The sequence below is a fragment of the Hyaena hyaena genome, unplaced genomic scaffold (genome assembly GCF_003009895.1).
Source record: "Hyaena hyaena isolate Hyena2069 unplaced genomic scaffold, ASM300989v1 scaffold_275, whole genome shotgun sequence".
In the NCBI taxonomy this organism is placed as follows: Eukaryota; Metazoa; Chordata; class Mammalia; order Carnivora; family Hyaenidae; genus Hyaena; species Hyaena hyaena.
The window spans coordinates 326,734-342,543 of record NW_024080908.1 but is presented as its reverse complement, the minus strand read 5'-3'; the positions used below and the strand labels follow the sequence as shown (position 1 = coordinate 342,543).

General features: G+C 41.2%; 1 protein-coding gene across 1 annotated transcript in view; it reads right to left on the bottom strand.

Annotated features, from left to right (window-relative positions):
• The window catches only part of ATF6 (activating transcription factor 6), a 191,378-nt gene that overhangs the window by 45,682 nt on the left and 129,886 nt on the right, over positions 1–15,810 (bottom strand). Inside the window, exon 15 of the mRNA XM_039245974.1 lies at positions 2,612–2,696. Coding sequence (XP_039101905.1) covers positions 2,612–2,696 — 85 coding nt within the window. The remainder of the gene's footprint in view (positions 1–2,611; positions 2,697–15,810) is intronic.

The following is a 15,810-nucleotide window of genomic DNA, read 5'->3' as shown; positions in this document are numbered from 1 at the left end:
GAAGGCGGGCTCTGTGACCACTACGGGGTGACGGGTACAGAAGAAGCGGTGGGCTCAAAGGACCAGAGACCGTGAGGTCAGAGGAGCTGGCTCGTGGGTTTCCGTAAGAGGTAAGGACTCGCGGGACGTGTGGACATGGGCCTTCAAGGGCAGCGCTATCATGGACGGTGACAAGGTCTGGAGTATGACCACGTGGATGGGAACCAGGGGGGTAAGGGCGCGGGGGGGGCGAAGGGGGACGGCAACCAACAGGGGTGAGAGGAGTAAAGCCTGGTGTTAGACAATTTAAGATGTTAGGGGGACAGAAGGGGACAGGAGGAGAGAGAATCTGGAAGTTGCAGTGGGGAGCAAGGACACACCGCCCCACCTGCAGGCTCACAGGCACATGCGGGGGAGGGGCAAAATGGGAGCCTAACGTGAGCATTATGCTCAGAGCAAGCCGTGAAGGCACCGGCCAGCACGGAGCCCGGGGACGCCACCCGGTGCTCAGCACACGCTATTCACTCGACCAGTATCTCCTGAATTTGAATCTTAACTTTTCAAATGGCTTACCATATCCTAAAAAGGAAAACAAAAACAAAAACAAAAACAAAAACCCTGAATTTATTTACAAAGAAATCCAAGCCAGATTAAAAAGGAAATGATCCTCTAAGTGATTGTATTTTTCAAATCCATGAAAGGCTCGTTTGCAAAAATTAGTCTCCTGGCCAAGATAAACAGGGTCAAACAGCATCTTAACTGTTTTTGGCTTAATAAATATGGATAACTCACTGTTATAAAATGACACCAGGCATTCTCTTGCATAAGAACTTAATATCAGAACAAAATTCAGTGAATTCTGTCTTTTTGAAGGTTAGATAACAGCCTTTCTGAGCATACAGTGACCAGAACTTAAACCTATTATGGTTCAAGCAGAGAGACCTGTGTACCTATGAAATAAGAACAAATGGTTATTTCCTAAACACATTCTGTGGGGTGTGAGTATACACTCTGGAATATACTGCGCTTGAAGTAGGAGCAGGAATGCGCCACAAAAGCTTTGGAGCTTCCTTCACTGAAGGAAGAGAAGTTCTCAGTGTTACGGTTTGTTTGTTTTTTAAAAACTTGTTCTAATGTCTTTTTTTAAATGTGTATTTATTTATTTTTGAGAGAGATAGCGTGCAAGAAGGGGAGGGGCAGAGAGAGAGGGAGACACAGAATCTGAAGCAGGCTCCAGGCTCCAATCCGTCAGCACAGAGCCCAATGCGGGGCTCGAACCCACGAACTGTGAGATCATGACTTGAGTCGAAGTCGGATGCTCAACCAACGAAGCCACCCAGGCGCCCCTGCTCTAATGTCTTTGTCAGACTAAGAAGATGTCATAATTCTTTTAGACATTAGCAAAACAAAGGTTTTATTTTAGATCTATGAAGCTGCCTCCCGGGCATTCCTAGTAAGCGGTCTGGAATCAGCTCATTGAAATTCTATAGTCCTCTATGCTCTTCTAATATTTTACCTCTAAGACAAAATTTTACTGGGATTTATCTAGAATCTCAGAGTCTTTTTTTTGTTTGCTTGTTTTAATAATTGTATTTGGCTGTTTAACTATGACCGTCAATCAGAATGTGAAGCGACGCAGCTGCAGGTTAGTTCCAATCACAGCTACTCCTCAACTGTGAGGGTCTTACTTGTAGACAGAAAATGCACCAGCAGTTCCATTGCACCGGAGAAAGGGACTGGAGAAGGATGGCCAGTCCTCTGGTGTCACTGGAGCCCACGATGTGTCAGAGAGAGCCATTAGTCAACACTACACACTGTGCTCATTTACAACACACGGCTGGCATTGAGAGTAAGCGATTTCTCGTTTCCATGAAGAACCCAGCTGGAAACACTCTCCTTTACTAAACTTCTTTAGTACTCTGCATATTCCTTATGGAACTTTCTCTTTGGCCTACAGTGATTTCTGGGCTCCCCCCTCACCAGATTATGAGCAAGATGCCTTCACATCTTTAGATGGTACCAAGGTGTTACTGCATTTGTATTTTCTGTAATACGCAGCACTGGGAGGAAAGCAAAATGCAGTCGTAACACTATCGATCCCAAATTCATCGGTATCTGGACTAAACATAAATAGGCCTCTGATGTTTGGTCTGGGAATCATGTCACTGTTTACATTACACAAAGAAACTGCTCGGAGTTCCTAAAACCCAACCTACAAATTCACTCTCAGAACCCGGCAGGGAATCCTTATACTGTGCGTATAACCAGAAAGGTCACAGAGAGTAAGTCTGTAAAGGAGTCAAGATGCTAACTTTTCCTATTATGTAAGTAAAAGAAAGAATATTTTTTCCTAAAATTTTAAATTAAGTTAATTTAAATTAATATTAAATTAAATTCTTAGTAATTTTAAAAGTAACTTTAAAGTAAATCTTTTACTTTTTGAAAGTTATTTTTAAAAAAGTATAAGAATTTAAACAGATTATTTTGTGAAAACAGTGGAAAATGTTCCAAAATTAATGCATGGATATATATATCTGACCAACCGAACATTTTAAATGTCTTTCAGTTAATCTAGAGAATACTGGTTAAACAAAACAGTTTCATGTTGTTATTAAACCGAATTTCAACTTACCATTTATGTTTATTGCTGGTAATACAATGGACATCTTTGGTCTTGTGGTCTTGTTATGGGTGGTGGCTGGTAACAGCAGGTGATCCTAAGAATAACAAAGAACAGTCTGTTGTGACAAATGGCTTAGTCCTAGAACAGGCCAAAATCAGAGTTTCTAACTTGCCAACATCTCCTTGGGATCATAAAATAAATGACACTTTTTAAACCTGGCTTAGAGGTAATTAACTACAAATCATCTTATGATTCATTCATTCATAATGCAACACACATTTACAGAGTGTCTATCATTACCAAGTGCTATGTAGTATTCTTGGAGTACTTCCACATGATGAGAACATATAAGCGGTGCTATACCATAAAGGGTATTGGTCAAGGAATCAGAATGGAGGCATTTTTTTTTTCACTTTATTTGAAAGAAAAAGAGAGAGAGAGCTTGAGTGGGGAAGAGGGGTGTGTGGGGGGGGGGGGACAGAGAGGGAGAAAGAGAGAGAGAGAGAGACAATCCACACTAACTGTGGAGCCTGACACAAGGTTCGATTCCATGACCCTGGGATCATAACAGCCAAAATCAAGAGTCGGACACTCAACTGAGCCCCAGAACAGAGGGACTTTTAATGTAGTAAAATGAGGAAGCTAGACTAGGTAGTGTCACAAGATACTGAAATTAATCTATTCAACAGACTCATCTTCACTTTTTTCTTTCTTAAAAGAAGAGCAATGTTTCCACTCCCCGAAAATCCCGATCCCAAGCTACTGACACAGAAGATAGAGATTCTGACTGAAGTAAGGTGAGAGCCTGGACCCTTGCCTGCCTAGCCTCCCCTTCTCCCTTTGAAGCAACCAAGCATTAGACGTCTTTGGGTAAGCAACAAGTACGTACCAAAGAAGATGTATAGTTCTTGCCCTTAAAAAGTATACAGTTCACTGGAAGAGCTAAAGAAAAATTATAAGTGCGTGTCTCGCACAATGTTAAAGTTCCAAATGTTATACTGCCAGCTCCTGATCATTTAGAAGTGACCTGTGGCATCTGAAGCCTCTGGTTTCCAGCCACACAAATACCAGAAGTATGAATGAGCCAAGAGGAGTCTGGCTTCAAAAAAGAGGGCGTGTGTGTGTTTTGGAAGAGGTATGTATGTCCGTAGGTATCCTGAAGTAGATTATAAATGACGTAGGACTTTGATATTAACTACTGTGTGAACATCAATAACTTCTGTTCCTAGCAAAAACAGGGACTGTCACAGCAAAGGAAACAAGGAAACAGAAAACAGCATGCATTAGTGTTTCCACGTAGACAGAGCTGACCCTGCTATTAACACCTATTGCCTCCTCGCCCCCCTGCCCCCCAGCTTCATCACCCCTTCGGCAAACTTGCTGCAGGAAAGGGCTCACTACAAGCAGGACTGAACATAGCTGAGGGTGACAAAAATTCAGCGCAACTCAGTTCAAAGGTCGATGGGATTATGAAATGCAGTCATCAGCAAAGCTGAGGGAAAAAATCTAGAATGCAAAAACCCAGTTGAAATGAACATACATGGACAGAACTGTCCAGAACACGTTTCCAGTAACTGCCTGTACTCTGTTTAAGTCAAGGCATTTCTGAGAGAACAGATATTTTTTTAAAAAAGCAGAGGAAAGATGAGTGAGTCTGTTCTGTTGGGTCCAACACGGAAGCATGGGAGATTTTTTTTAAGTGCATTGTTAGACACAAAGATCACACGTAAGTAAGATAACATGATATAGCCAAGAAAAAGAAAAAAGTGCTGATCCTCATGCCATGAAAATTATAAACAGGATAATTCCTATAACTAAAACATTGCTTCAGGGCCCCCCAAATTGAATGAGAAAACAAACCAACAAACTTGCAAGCCCCAAATTAAAGCGACTGTAAAAATAAACACACTTAGATTCCATTGGCCATGGGTTAAGGTCAGGCTTGGACTTAAATCTGAGTTTCCGGCTCAAATCTCGATGCCATACTAAACATTGTTTTTGAACGTGACTTTTGGAACACAATGTCTCCTACTTTCTTTCTTCATTAAATTTCGGAGTAGGTACTTTTGCAGGAGAAAACCAAAAAACACACTGTTATTTATGAAAGAGAAGAATCACATCTTGAATGCAGAACAATTATTACAGTTAACCACCTTTACCTCTAATTATTAAAGTTTGTGCATGGGGGCGGGGATCTATCAGAGTGCTTGTGAGCACAGAGCCGCAGGGGATCAACACTGGTATGGTACAAATTCTAACAGTGCTTATATTAAAAAAATAACGTAGACACACACCCGTCTGGGAGAGTGTTGTTTTCATTTAACTACTTTCTCTTCCTCAAATTAAATGCCCTTGACACAACAGTGAATTTTGAGCCACTTTTTTTCTCCCCAGCTGTGTTCACCCCACTCCTTCTTAACTAGCATATCATTAATTTTATCGATGATATTTTCAGGAACAAAGGAGCTTTATTTTGGCACTGTCACGAATTTTAGGACATCTCCAAATGCACTCCTGAAAAGCTTCTACAGGACTGAGCTACTATGGGGTACCTTCAGGGAGGAAACTTTGCGGACAGCTTTTATCATCAACACGTTGTTATTTTTATTCCCAGAAGTCAGAGAAACGCTGGTGGGAAAACACCAAAACATTTCACTGTGAGAACAAAGCATCAGTTTTCCAATGTTACGCAACATCATGCATGAGAAAATATGCGATTTTCATACAATTCTCCCAGTTCCCTTTTCCAAGCCCTTTGTTAGAAGAAAACCAAAATATTAGTGCATAACGCCGCATCCAAAGTTATGTTTCTTTTTAAGAGGTCGAAAGCACTGGAGACTATCTTACTAAAACAAAAGGACCACATCTGCTCAGCTGAAGGTTACAATGGTAATTCATAATAAAATTAAGGTCCTACTAAGTGTTGTCAAACGTGGATTCTACATGTCTGTGTAGAGTCGAAACTGACCTCAATGTAAACTGACCGCTGAGATTAAATGACCCTTCCCTGTGCCTTCTAAAACTTACCGGCTAATGCCCATGGAAAAACTGAACATTCGTAACTAGTGTGTTTTTCCCACAACTATTTGTGCTAACTGTATTTGTTAGTGTAATTGCATAATTAAAAAAAAAAAACAGAAATTGCTTTTTTAAAACGTGTGAAAAGGAGAACAAGATTTAATAAGATAAAAGTGAATAGTTAAAAAAATCCACTCACTGCAAAACAACCATAAAAGACTGGGGAAAAAAAACCATACGTGTCTGCATTCAGATTGCTTCAAAAGGACCTTTAAGTTCTTATTCTAATTTAAAGGAATTATAACTGACGCTGGAAATTATGGTTGATGCATTATGAGTCCAGTTTACACAAGAAAGGTAACATGGGGTTCTCACAGATCGGGACTTAAAGAAAAGGGGTTCGCCCTACATCAAAACTTGGCCAACAAGTCCACATTCATATAATTAAATGAAATCAATGTAAAATAAATCTTATCTTACAGATCTCCAGCTTTACCCAATTTTGTTAACTCGCAGATCACCCACTAGTCTCTGCTGTACTCGCTAAGACAGCCTCTCCTGTATTAGGAAACTTGGACCTCAGGCTGGAGCCCCTTATCTTTAATAGAAAGGAACTGTATTTAACATCTAACGATGTTTCCCGGGGATGAAAGAGCCAGTCTGCAAGTGGCTGCACCGTGACACCGACCAGCTTTTACTTGGATCAGCGTGGGCCTCAGTTAGTCAAATTTTGCATGTCAGGCTCCTACTAACAACAACGGCCTCTTAACATTTTATATTTGGTCCGTGTCCACTGGATTCCAGAGATGGGCTTGGTTTTCCAATATAAACAGCTAAAACCAGATCAAAACTACAAACAGCATCCATCCTCATCTCAAAAACAGCCTTGTATTAAAGTTTTTCTGATCTATGTTCCTCTCCTGGGGAGCTTTTGTTTTCCAGAACCGCTCTCCCTCACTTCCCTCACCAAGCCTCTTTCAGAGAAGAGCGTATCAAAGCTTGGAAACAGGAGGGCCAAAGCAGCCCCGGGAGGCGGGCCTTTCAAAGCAATTGGTTAAAGTCAAACACTGTGAATTTATGTTGTTTTCTAAGAGCTGGACTGACTGTTGATCGGAACTCAGATGTGCCCATACATTAAAATAATTAAAAAGCAAAGGTAAGAAATTTGAAATCAGGGGCGCCTGGGTGGCTCAGTTGGTTAAGCTTCCTACTTCGGCTGAGGTCATGATCTCTCAGTCCGTGAGTTCGAGCCCTGTGTCCGGCTCTGTGCTGACAGCTCAGAGCCTGGAGCCTGTTTCAGATTCTGTGTCTCCCTCTCTCTCTGTTCCTTCCCTGCTTGTGCTCTGTCTCAGTCTCTCAAAATTAAATAAATGTTAAAATTTTTTTAAAAATTAAAAAAAAAAGAAATTTGAAATCATTAAGATATACAGACACAGTGACATGTCCTAAAAAAAAAAAAAAAGGTAAAAAAACAACAACACAGGTAGTAAAACTAAGTAGAATGTCACCATCTTAAAACAGTAAAACTAAGTAGAATGTAATCATTTTAAAAGTCTATTAAAGTGTCTATGACGTAGGGCTTCCCATTATAGTAAAAACGTAAGCAAAGCACATTACTCACCCCCAAACTAGAAATAGGTAATATAAATAGCTAATATGAATGCAGTATTTGTGCCTCTAATGTACACAATAAAATTACAGACCAATAAAAGGGAACGTTAAGTTGCATCAGCACCATTAGTACGCGTGCCGGCCAGAGGAAGGACCAGTCAGAACGATTAGTGCGCAGTAGCTGTGGAGAGTGAGCCAAGGTTTACATTTGACAAGAGGAAAATTTTAACACTAAGTTCAAACCTGACAAATGCTGCCAAGGTCACCAAAGGAAAAATTAGCTTGAAATCCTAATAAATACAAACTCTTTTTGTTTTAAGATATGGTTCTCATATCAAACTCTGCAGGAGCCCCCAAACTTGCCCAACTGGCCTTGACCTCCCCTTTTATTCACACAAAAAAGTGTAAGGTTGTACCACACCACAAAACTGTCTTTTTTTGTGTGTGTGTGGGCTAAATATCAGTAATTTCATAAAGTCAACCTAATAGTTACTATATATACTTCTCTCGCTTTTTTAAAAATACTTTTTTAAGTAAACTTTATACCTAACGTGGGGCTCGAACTCATGACCCCAACATCAAGAGTTGCATGCTCTACTGACCGAGCCAGCCAGGTGCCCGAATAGGCCTCTTTTTTTTTTTTTTTTTTTTTTAATTTTTATTTTTTTTTATTTCTAGGGGAGAGAGAGAGAGAGAGACAGCGTGAGCAGGGGAGGGTCAGAGAGAGAGGGAGTCACAGACTGAAACAGGCTCCAGGCTCTGAGCTGGCAGTCAGCACAGAGCCCGACGCGGGGCTCGAACCCACGAACCGCGAGATCATGACCTAAGTGAAAGTCGGATGCTTAACCGACTAAGCCACCCAGGCGCCCCTTTGAGGATTTTTTTTAAGCACTGCTGGACGGCACATGTGGTAGGGGTGAGGTTACGGATAGAGAGGAGAGCTGGAGGAAGTTCAATTGGTTTTAAAAAGGTATGGGTTGTTAGCAGGGAAGAGGTGTCTGGAAGCTGCAAGAGTGGAAAAGAGAGGGACAGAGGGGACTAGCCTGGGCCACTGCCCCCATGTGACGGGGGTGGGGGGCGGAGGGGGAGGCAGAGCAGTGGCTCTGCTGTGTGTGTTAGGGGGAGCCAGGGAAGAGGGGGCCTGAGGGGACAGTGCTGCTGTTGCTTTTCATATTCTCTTTATGGTATCTTTGAGAGATATCAGTAAAGGCCTCACATTACTTATCATGTTGATGAGGCTTTGGAATTGTATTTCTTTTAGATTTGTCACTGCATCAAAGTCAGTCTTAAAAAGGGGGCAAGCAAAAAAAAAGCCCAGTTTTATTTAAATCACACACGGTCTCTTCCTCCGTGGAGACCTCCTAATGGTCTTCTGGCAGAGAAGCACCTTGAAAAATAACATTAAGTCCGAGTACCAAAGCCAAAAGCAACCCCAGGAAAACAAAACAAAAGTCCAACCGAAGAGAGCTCTCCCAGGCCTAGTTTTCGAAGGGTTTGGGCAGCGGCTACCCGTACAGCACAGGCCTTTCCGTGCTTCTCTCCGCCACCCACTGCGTCTCCAGCCCCTCCCCGGTCCCGGCCTGGCCCGAACCCTCTCCCCCACTTCAACCCAGCACGCTCTTCTGACCGCAATTCTCCCCGCCCCACTCCCTCCCCCGGGTCACGGCTCTTGGCTCCTACCACGGGGGGTGGGGGGTTGGGGGGGTGGGGTGGCCTACACTTGCCTCCTTGGTGTGACCAGGCTGCCATCCTAGATCCCAGGTAGGTTACAGGGGCCCAGAGATTTGGGGAGAGAGGAGGACGTTTAAGGGCCCGTGTGCGATAAGGTATAAAGCAGGAAAGAGCAAAGCCAAGTTTCTAATTTGATACTCTTGACACTCAGTATCAGTAAAATAAGCCAGGAAGCACATTCCTAAGTCCATTAAATCATTGTCATTTTGGTTATGTGACTTTCAAATTCGTTTCCCCAAACCTTTAAGATTTTGTACTTCAGTTTTTATAGTGCTGGCTGTTGGCTCTGGCTTGCCAGCGTTTGATCTTGTCTATTTGTGGGTTTTTTGTGAGGGAAAAACTGCAGAAGCCTGAAGGACGCAGTTTCTCTCCCAGCTCTCAGGACAGACATATGACCTAAGCTCGGCCAATCAGACACTCCCTTGAAATTCAAAGTCTTGGGCATGAGATTTAGATTCGCCAGGGTGATGGGAGGATGCCCCTGGCGGCCATGGGGGCGGCCATGGGGGTGGCCAGTGACCAGCTGTCCTAACCCGACTTCTTGACGTTGGCCGTGCTCTTGGCTGGTTTGGTTCCCACCACTGTTCGGGGCTGAGCTCTCCAGCATGCGTGTGGAGTCTGTGCACAAAGAGCCTTCCAGTAAATTCCTTTTCTGTAATGTAAGCAGTTTCTGCTTTCACTTAAGTTACAGTAAGTTTCTGTTGTTTACAACCAAGAGCCATTAGTGGCCCGGCGCTGGGCTTCCATTTCGGACATGTCTGATATTGCCGGTATCAGGCCTAGCGTTTCCCCCAAACGTTAATTTTAGTTAGTTTAATCACGGTATTATATTAGGTAAATAGACGGAGTCATAAATCAGTGGACTCCCATTTGATCCCTAAAGTAATGAAAACTGACTCTGTCCCCACCATTCTAACTGAAGCTGTCCTTATAAATATGATATTCTAACTGTCAAACCGTTTTTGCTTTTATCCAGTCCTTACCCTACCTTTTCCCCACGGCATCTGACACTTTCACTCCTCTTCCTCCTCCAGCTCTCAGTCTTCATTGTTCTCATTTTCCCTTGGGATCCCCCCCCTCTTTCTGCTGCCTTCCAGCCTCATCACACATTAAATATTGGGGGTTCTCAGAGGCAAATCTTTTTTCTTCTGTTGCCATTTTTATCTAGTCCCATAACTTGAAATACATGTTCAGCTCAAATCTCTCACACTGTAGCTTACGAAACCTGTATTTACAAATGCTTACCAAACATTCCCACATGCCCACCAAACTCACTCAGGTTCTTTCCTTTCTCTGCCTTGCTTTTCTCCCTAACACTTACTGTTTGTCTATCCTTTGCAAGTCAGCTTTCCAATAGCCGCTTTTTTCATCTATTTTGTTCAATGCCAAATACCCAGGATCTATTACAGTCTTTCAAATAGCAGGTATCCAAAAATGGCTTATAATATAAATCAATTAGCTGCAGGGCTGATATTACAATAGCTTTTAATCGAGCTTTTTTTTTTTAATATTTATTTATTTTGAGAGGGAGAATGGGAGAGTGAGCAAGCAAGCAGGGAAGGGGCAGAGAAAGAGAGAGAGAATCCCAACCAGGCTCCACGCTGTTAGCACAGACCCCGTCTTAGGACTCGATCTTACACACCACGAGATCATGACCTGAGGTGAGATAAAGAGTTGGACACTTCTGACTGAGCCCCCCAGATGCCCCACTTTTTAACTAGCTCTTTGCCTCAGGGAAGCAAGGATTCATGAGACTTTCAGCAAGTCTGCAAGGTAAAGCTATATTCATAATAATACTATTTGCCTTTTATCATTCTTGAAACTTACATGGAGAGTGAGGGAGCAAGATAAACCGCTGGGCCTTTGCGTGGATCAAGGCAGTGGCACCAGATGATACCAACAGTCACTGTGAGCTTCACTGCCACAAACTCATAGCAGAAATGAAGCCATGCCAATTCCAATGAACAATATCCTTGTTGGGGCACCTAGGTGGCTGAGTCGGTTAAGCATCCAACTCTAGGTTCCGGTTCAGGTCATGATCTCACTGGTTTATGAATGTGAGCCCCACTCATGGGCTCTGTGCTGACAGCACAGAGGCTACTTGGGATTCTCTCTCTTCCCCTCACGTGCTTTCTCTATGTCTCTCAAAATCAGTAAACTTAAAAAAACAATATCTGTGTCAAAGCAATAACAATTATTAATATTCGCTGCGATGAAACAGGAAGGATATAAAAAAAGAGTCGCTGCCTCATAGAGCCTGAGAGCTGCCTCTTGAAAAGGCACTAAAGCAACCGAGTTGGGAGCTGAACTCCCCACTTTTCCATCAAATATGACTTCATTTGAAACAGACTGACAAATTACTGTTATTCGGGCTTGGGTATCCATCAAACATTTTCTTGAAAATGGGTAAAGCAAGCCTGTCACTTCTTTTTTTTTTTTTTTCCTGGTTTATTTACTTATTTTGAGAGAGAGGGAGAGTTGGGGAGGGGCAGAGAAAGAAAGCCAGAGAAAGAATCCCAAGCTGGCTCTGTACTGTTAGAGCAGAGCCCAATGTGGGGTCTGATTGCACAAATCATGAGATCATGACCTGAGCCAAAGTCAAGACCCAGAGGCTTAACCAACTGAGCCACTAGGCACTCTTACCTGTCATTTCAAAGAAAACAGTTGACTATATATATTGCAAATGATAACATTTGAGCTGTCAAGTGAAAATAAGAATTTTGGAAGCTTTGTATCCATTAGCATGAGCTGAGTGTGACTTTCTTGTTGAGGCACTGGTGGTAATAACAATGAATGCAATTTTTTTTCTTCCTTTCTTTATTTTGAGTGGGGAGGAGCAGAGAAAGAGAGAGACAGAGAGAATCCCAAGCAGGCCCCACACTGTTGGCACAGTGTTCAACGTGGGGCTTAAACCCACAAACCGTGAGATCATGACTTAAGCCCAAACCAAGAGTTGGACGCTCAACCAACTGAGCCACCCAGGTGCCCCGAATGCAATTTTCTAATATTATGTAATGATATGTGTTAATGTTTGGAAAGTCTGGATAATTCAGTGAACCAATATTTTCCAAATGACCTATGTATGATGTTTACAAAATCGAGAATGGGTAAAAGTTCCATTCAAGGCACAAGACAGATCAGGGGCGCCTGGGTGGCTCAGCTGGCTAGGCGTCTGACTCTTGATTTCGGCTCAGGTCATGATCTCACGGTTTGTGGTTCGAATCCCGGCACTAGGCTCTGCACTGACAGCGGTGCAGAGCCCGCTTGAGGTTCTCTTTGTCTCCCTCTCTCTCTGCCCCTACCTTGCTCACACTCCAGCACTCTCTCTCTTACTCTCTATCTCTTTCCCTCTCTCTCAAAAATAAATAAACATTTTTTAAAAAGTGCAAGGCAGATCAATGAATTTTAATGTTACAGAATATACAGGTTCCACTGACATGGGTGTCAGAATCCACACTGCACTTCATCTTTTAAGAAATGATCACCTGCTGAATTTTTTATGTAGTATCAAAAAATAATAACCCCCACAATGACCTGAAAAAGGTATTAAAATATCCCTCCCTTTTCTAACTATGTATCTGTACAAGAGCAGGAGCTTCTTCTTATATCTCAGCAGAAGCACCACACTGCAAGAGACTGAATGAAGATATACATGTGAGATTCTCACTATTTTCTATGAAATCAGGTAGTAAAAATCTGCAAAACTATAAAACAATGCCACTCTTCTCACTAAAAACACATTTTTTATTATTTTCATATGAACCACTAAATAAAATATTTTTAAAATTTATTTTTAATATCTCCTAATGGCTAACGATTCTGAGCATCTTTTTATGTCCTACTGGCTTTTCACATATCTCCTTTGGACAAATATCTATTCAAATCCCTTGCCTATTTAAAAATTGGGTTATTTGTCTTTTTATTGTTGAGTTGTAAGATTGCCATTTGCATTCCGGGTACAAGTCCCTTATTAGATACGTGATTTGCAAATAGTTTCTCCTATTATGGAGGGTTCTCTTTTCTCTTTCTTAACAGTGTCCTTTGAAGCACAAAAATTTTTACTTTTGAAAAAGATAAATTTATCTATTTTTAAAATGTTCTTACTTGTGTTTTTGGTATTCTAACTAAGGCACATTTATTTTTGTAAACTCTTCCAGAGTGGCTGTATTATCTTACATTCCCATCAGCAATGTATGAATGATCTGGTTTCTTTACATCCTTACCAGCATTTGGTTTTGTTACAGTTTTTTATTTTTAGTCTATTATTTTGGCACAAAATATCAGCTCCGTTCATAACCTGGATTCCCACCCAGCTCACTTCTCCTTCCATTTCCATTCTCCACCATGTGTGCAGAGGCAAAATTAATTGCCCTAATAGATGTTCCCCCGATCCCTTCTGCCTCTCACAGTGGAATCACTTAACGTATGATAGCTTGTACTCATGTGTCTGTTTCTACTAGGTAGAAAAGGTAAGATCCATAAGGTAAGATCCATCGGGAGGATCCTCCCGAAAGTATGTAGGGCATTCTATTTGAATATGTACATGCATTTTGCTTGGGAGAGGGATAGCCCATGGTCAAAAAAGCATACAGTATCATTGTTTTCAAGGGGAAAAATATTTCAGTTTCCAGCAAATACACCTCGTTCCCAGAGACTAAAAGTACTCAAAAAACATTTTAGCATGAATGGCTCTTGGAGGGAAAAGTTGCCTCACTCAAAATTGTTTCCTATCTTACAGACAAATGACTTCCACGCTATAACAACTACTTTATTTTAAAGCAAAATGATTAACTTATAGACAAAATGTGCTTGAATAGTTATTTATAGTGAAACAGTGAAAAAATTTAAGCGAAGTACTTTTTAAAGAACAGTTAACTTTCCCGATTAATGACTATTTCATTTGAGATGGTTGTTTTCTAACATCCCAGACATGAGTTAACAGAAATGACTAACTGCTCTGGTCGATTTGTGGTTACTCTATCATCATGATTATTACTCACTCACATCCTTAGAAAATCTCTTTTTTAACCTATTTCATAGTCTTGCCCACAATTAAATGCACTCTTTTCCCAACACATCTCAAAATCACCAAAACAAATATTATTACATAATATATGTATGTGTGTACCTATGTATATGCATGTACACACAATATATGTATTCCATAGTATGTAACCTAGGAGTAACGGAATTTAGGCTGGTGACTACAAAGAGGACATCTAGGAGAGAAGTTTGAAATTTTTGTATCCACAGCACTAGAATATACTGGGCTAATAACTAAAGCTCATTAAAACTTTAAAAAAGCGAGTAAGTGAATAGGTAAATCTTTTTTCTTATTGTTAAAGGGAGTCAAGTCAATAGAATATGAAGTATATTCAAGAGACTTCTATACCTAGAGGTGTTATTATATTTAGATAAATTCATTTTTTTACAAACTTCTTTAGCTGTGAAGATGTAATGAAGGGGACACACACACACACACACTCCCCCCAAAACCCACACAAAGCATAACACACATGCATAAAATAGGATAAAAAAAAGAAAGCTCACAGCGCCCAACTGGAAATATGCTCATGAGAAACAGTAACATGAAAAGAAAGAAATGGTAATATGAAAAGCACAACTGGAGGAAATCACACTTGTTGGAAATCATTTACTCTCAGAGCTCAGCTGTTAAGCAGATGCCCCTACGACACAGAAGCCATCACTCTAAGATACTGCCCACCACTTACCTATGGAAACACTCAGAACAATGTGGCCGTTCTATTAACAAACTCCTAGAACTGATCATCGAATTCAGTGAAGTCGCAGGTTACAAAATCAATGTACAGAAATCTGTTGCATTTCTATACATTAATAATGAAGCAGCAGAAAGAGAAATTAGGAAAATAATCCTATGTACAATTACACCAAAAATAAGAAGATACCTAGGAATAAACCTAACCAGAGTTCTGAAAGACCTGTACTCTGCAATCTATAAAACACTGATGAAAGAAACTGAAGAGGACACAAAGAAATGGAAAGACATTCCATGCTCACGGATCAGATACACAAATATTGTTAAAATGTCTATACTACCCAGAGCAATCTACATATTCAATGCAATCCCTACCAAAATATCACCAGCATTTTTCACAGAGTTAGAACAAACAACTCTCTCTCTTTTTTTTTTTTTTTACATTTATTTATTTTTGAGAGACAGAGAGAGGCAGAGCACAAGCAGGGGTGGGGCAGCGAGAGGACACAAAATCCAAAGCAGGCTCCAGACTCTGAGCTGCCAGCATAGAGCCCAACACAGGGCTCAAACCCATGAACTATGAGATCGTGACCTGAGCCTAGGCTGGACACTTGAATGACTGAGCCACCCAGATGCCCCCAGAACAAACAATTCTAAAGTTTGTCTGGAACCACAAAAGACCGTGAATAGCCAAAGCAACCATGAAAAAGCAAAGCAAAGCTGTAGTAACCAGAACAGTATGGTGCTGGCACAAAAATAAATATACAGCTCAATGAACAGAAAAGAAAACCCAGAAAAGAATCCACAAATATATGGCCAATTAATCTTCGACAAAGCAGGAAAGAATATCCAATGGGAAAAAGATAGTCTTTTCAACAAACAGTGCTGCAAAAACTGGACAGCAATGTGCAAAAGAATGAAACTGGACCACTTTCTTATACCATACACAAAACTCAATTCAAAATGGATTAAAGATCTAAATATGAGAATGGAAACCATAAAAATCCTAGAACAGAACACAGGCAGTAACTTCCTTAACATCAGCTGAAGCAACTTCTTTCTAGATATGTCTCCTGAGTCAAGGGAAACAAAAGCAAAAATAAACTAGTAT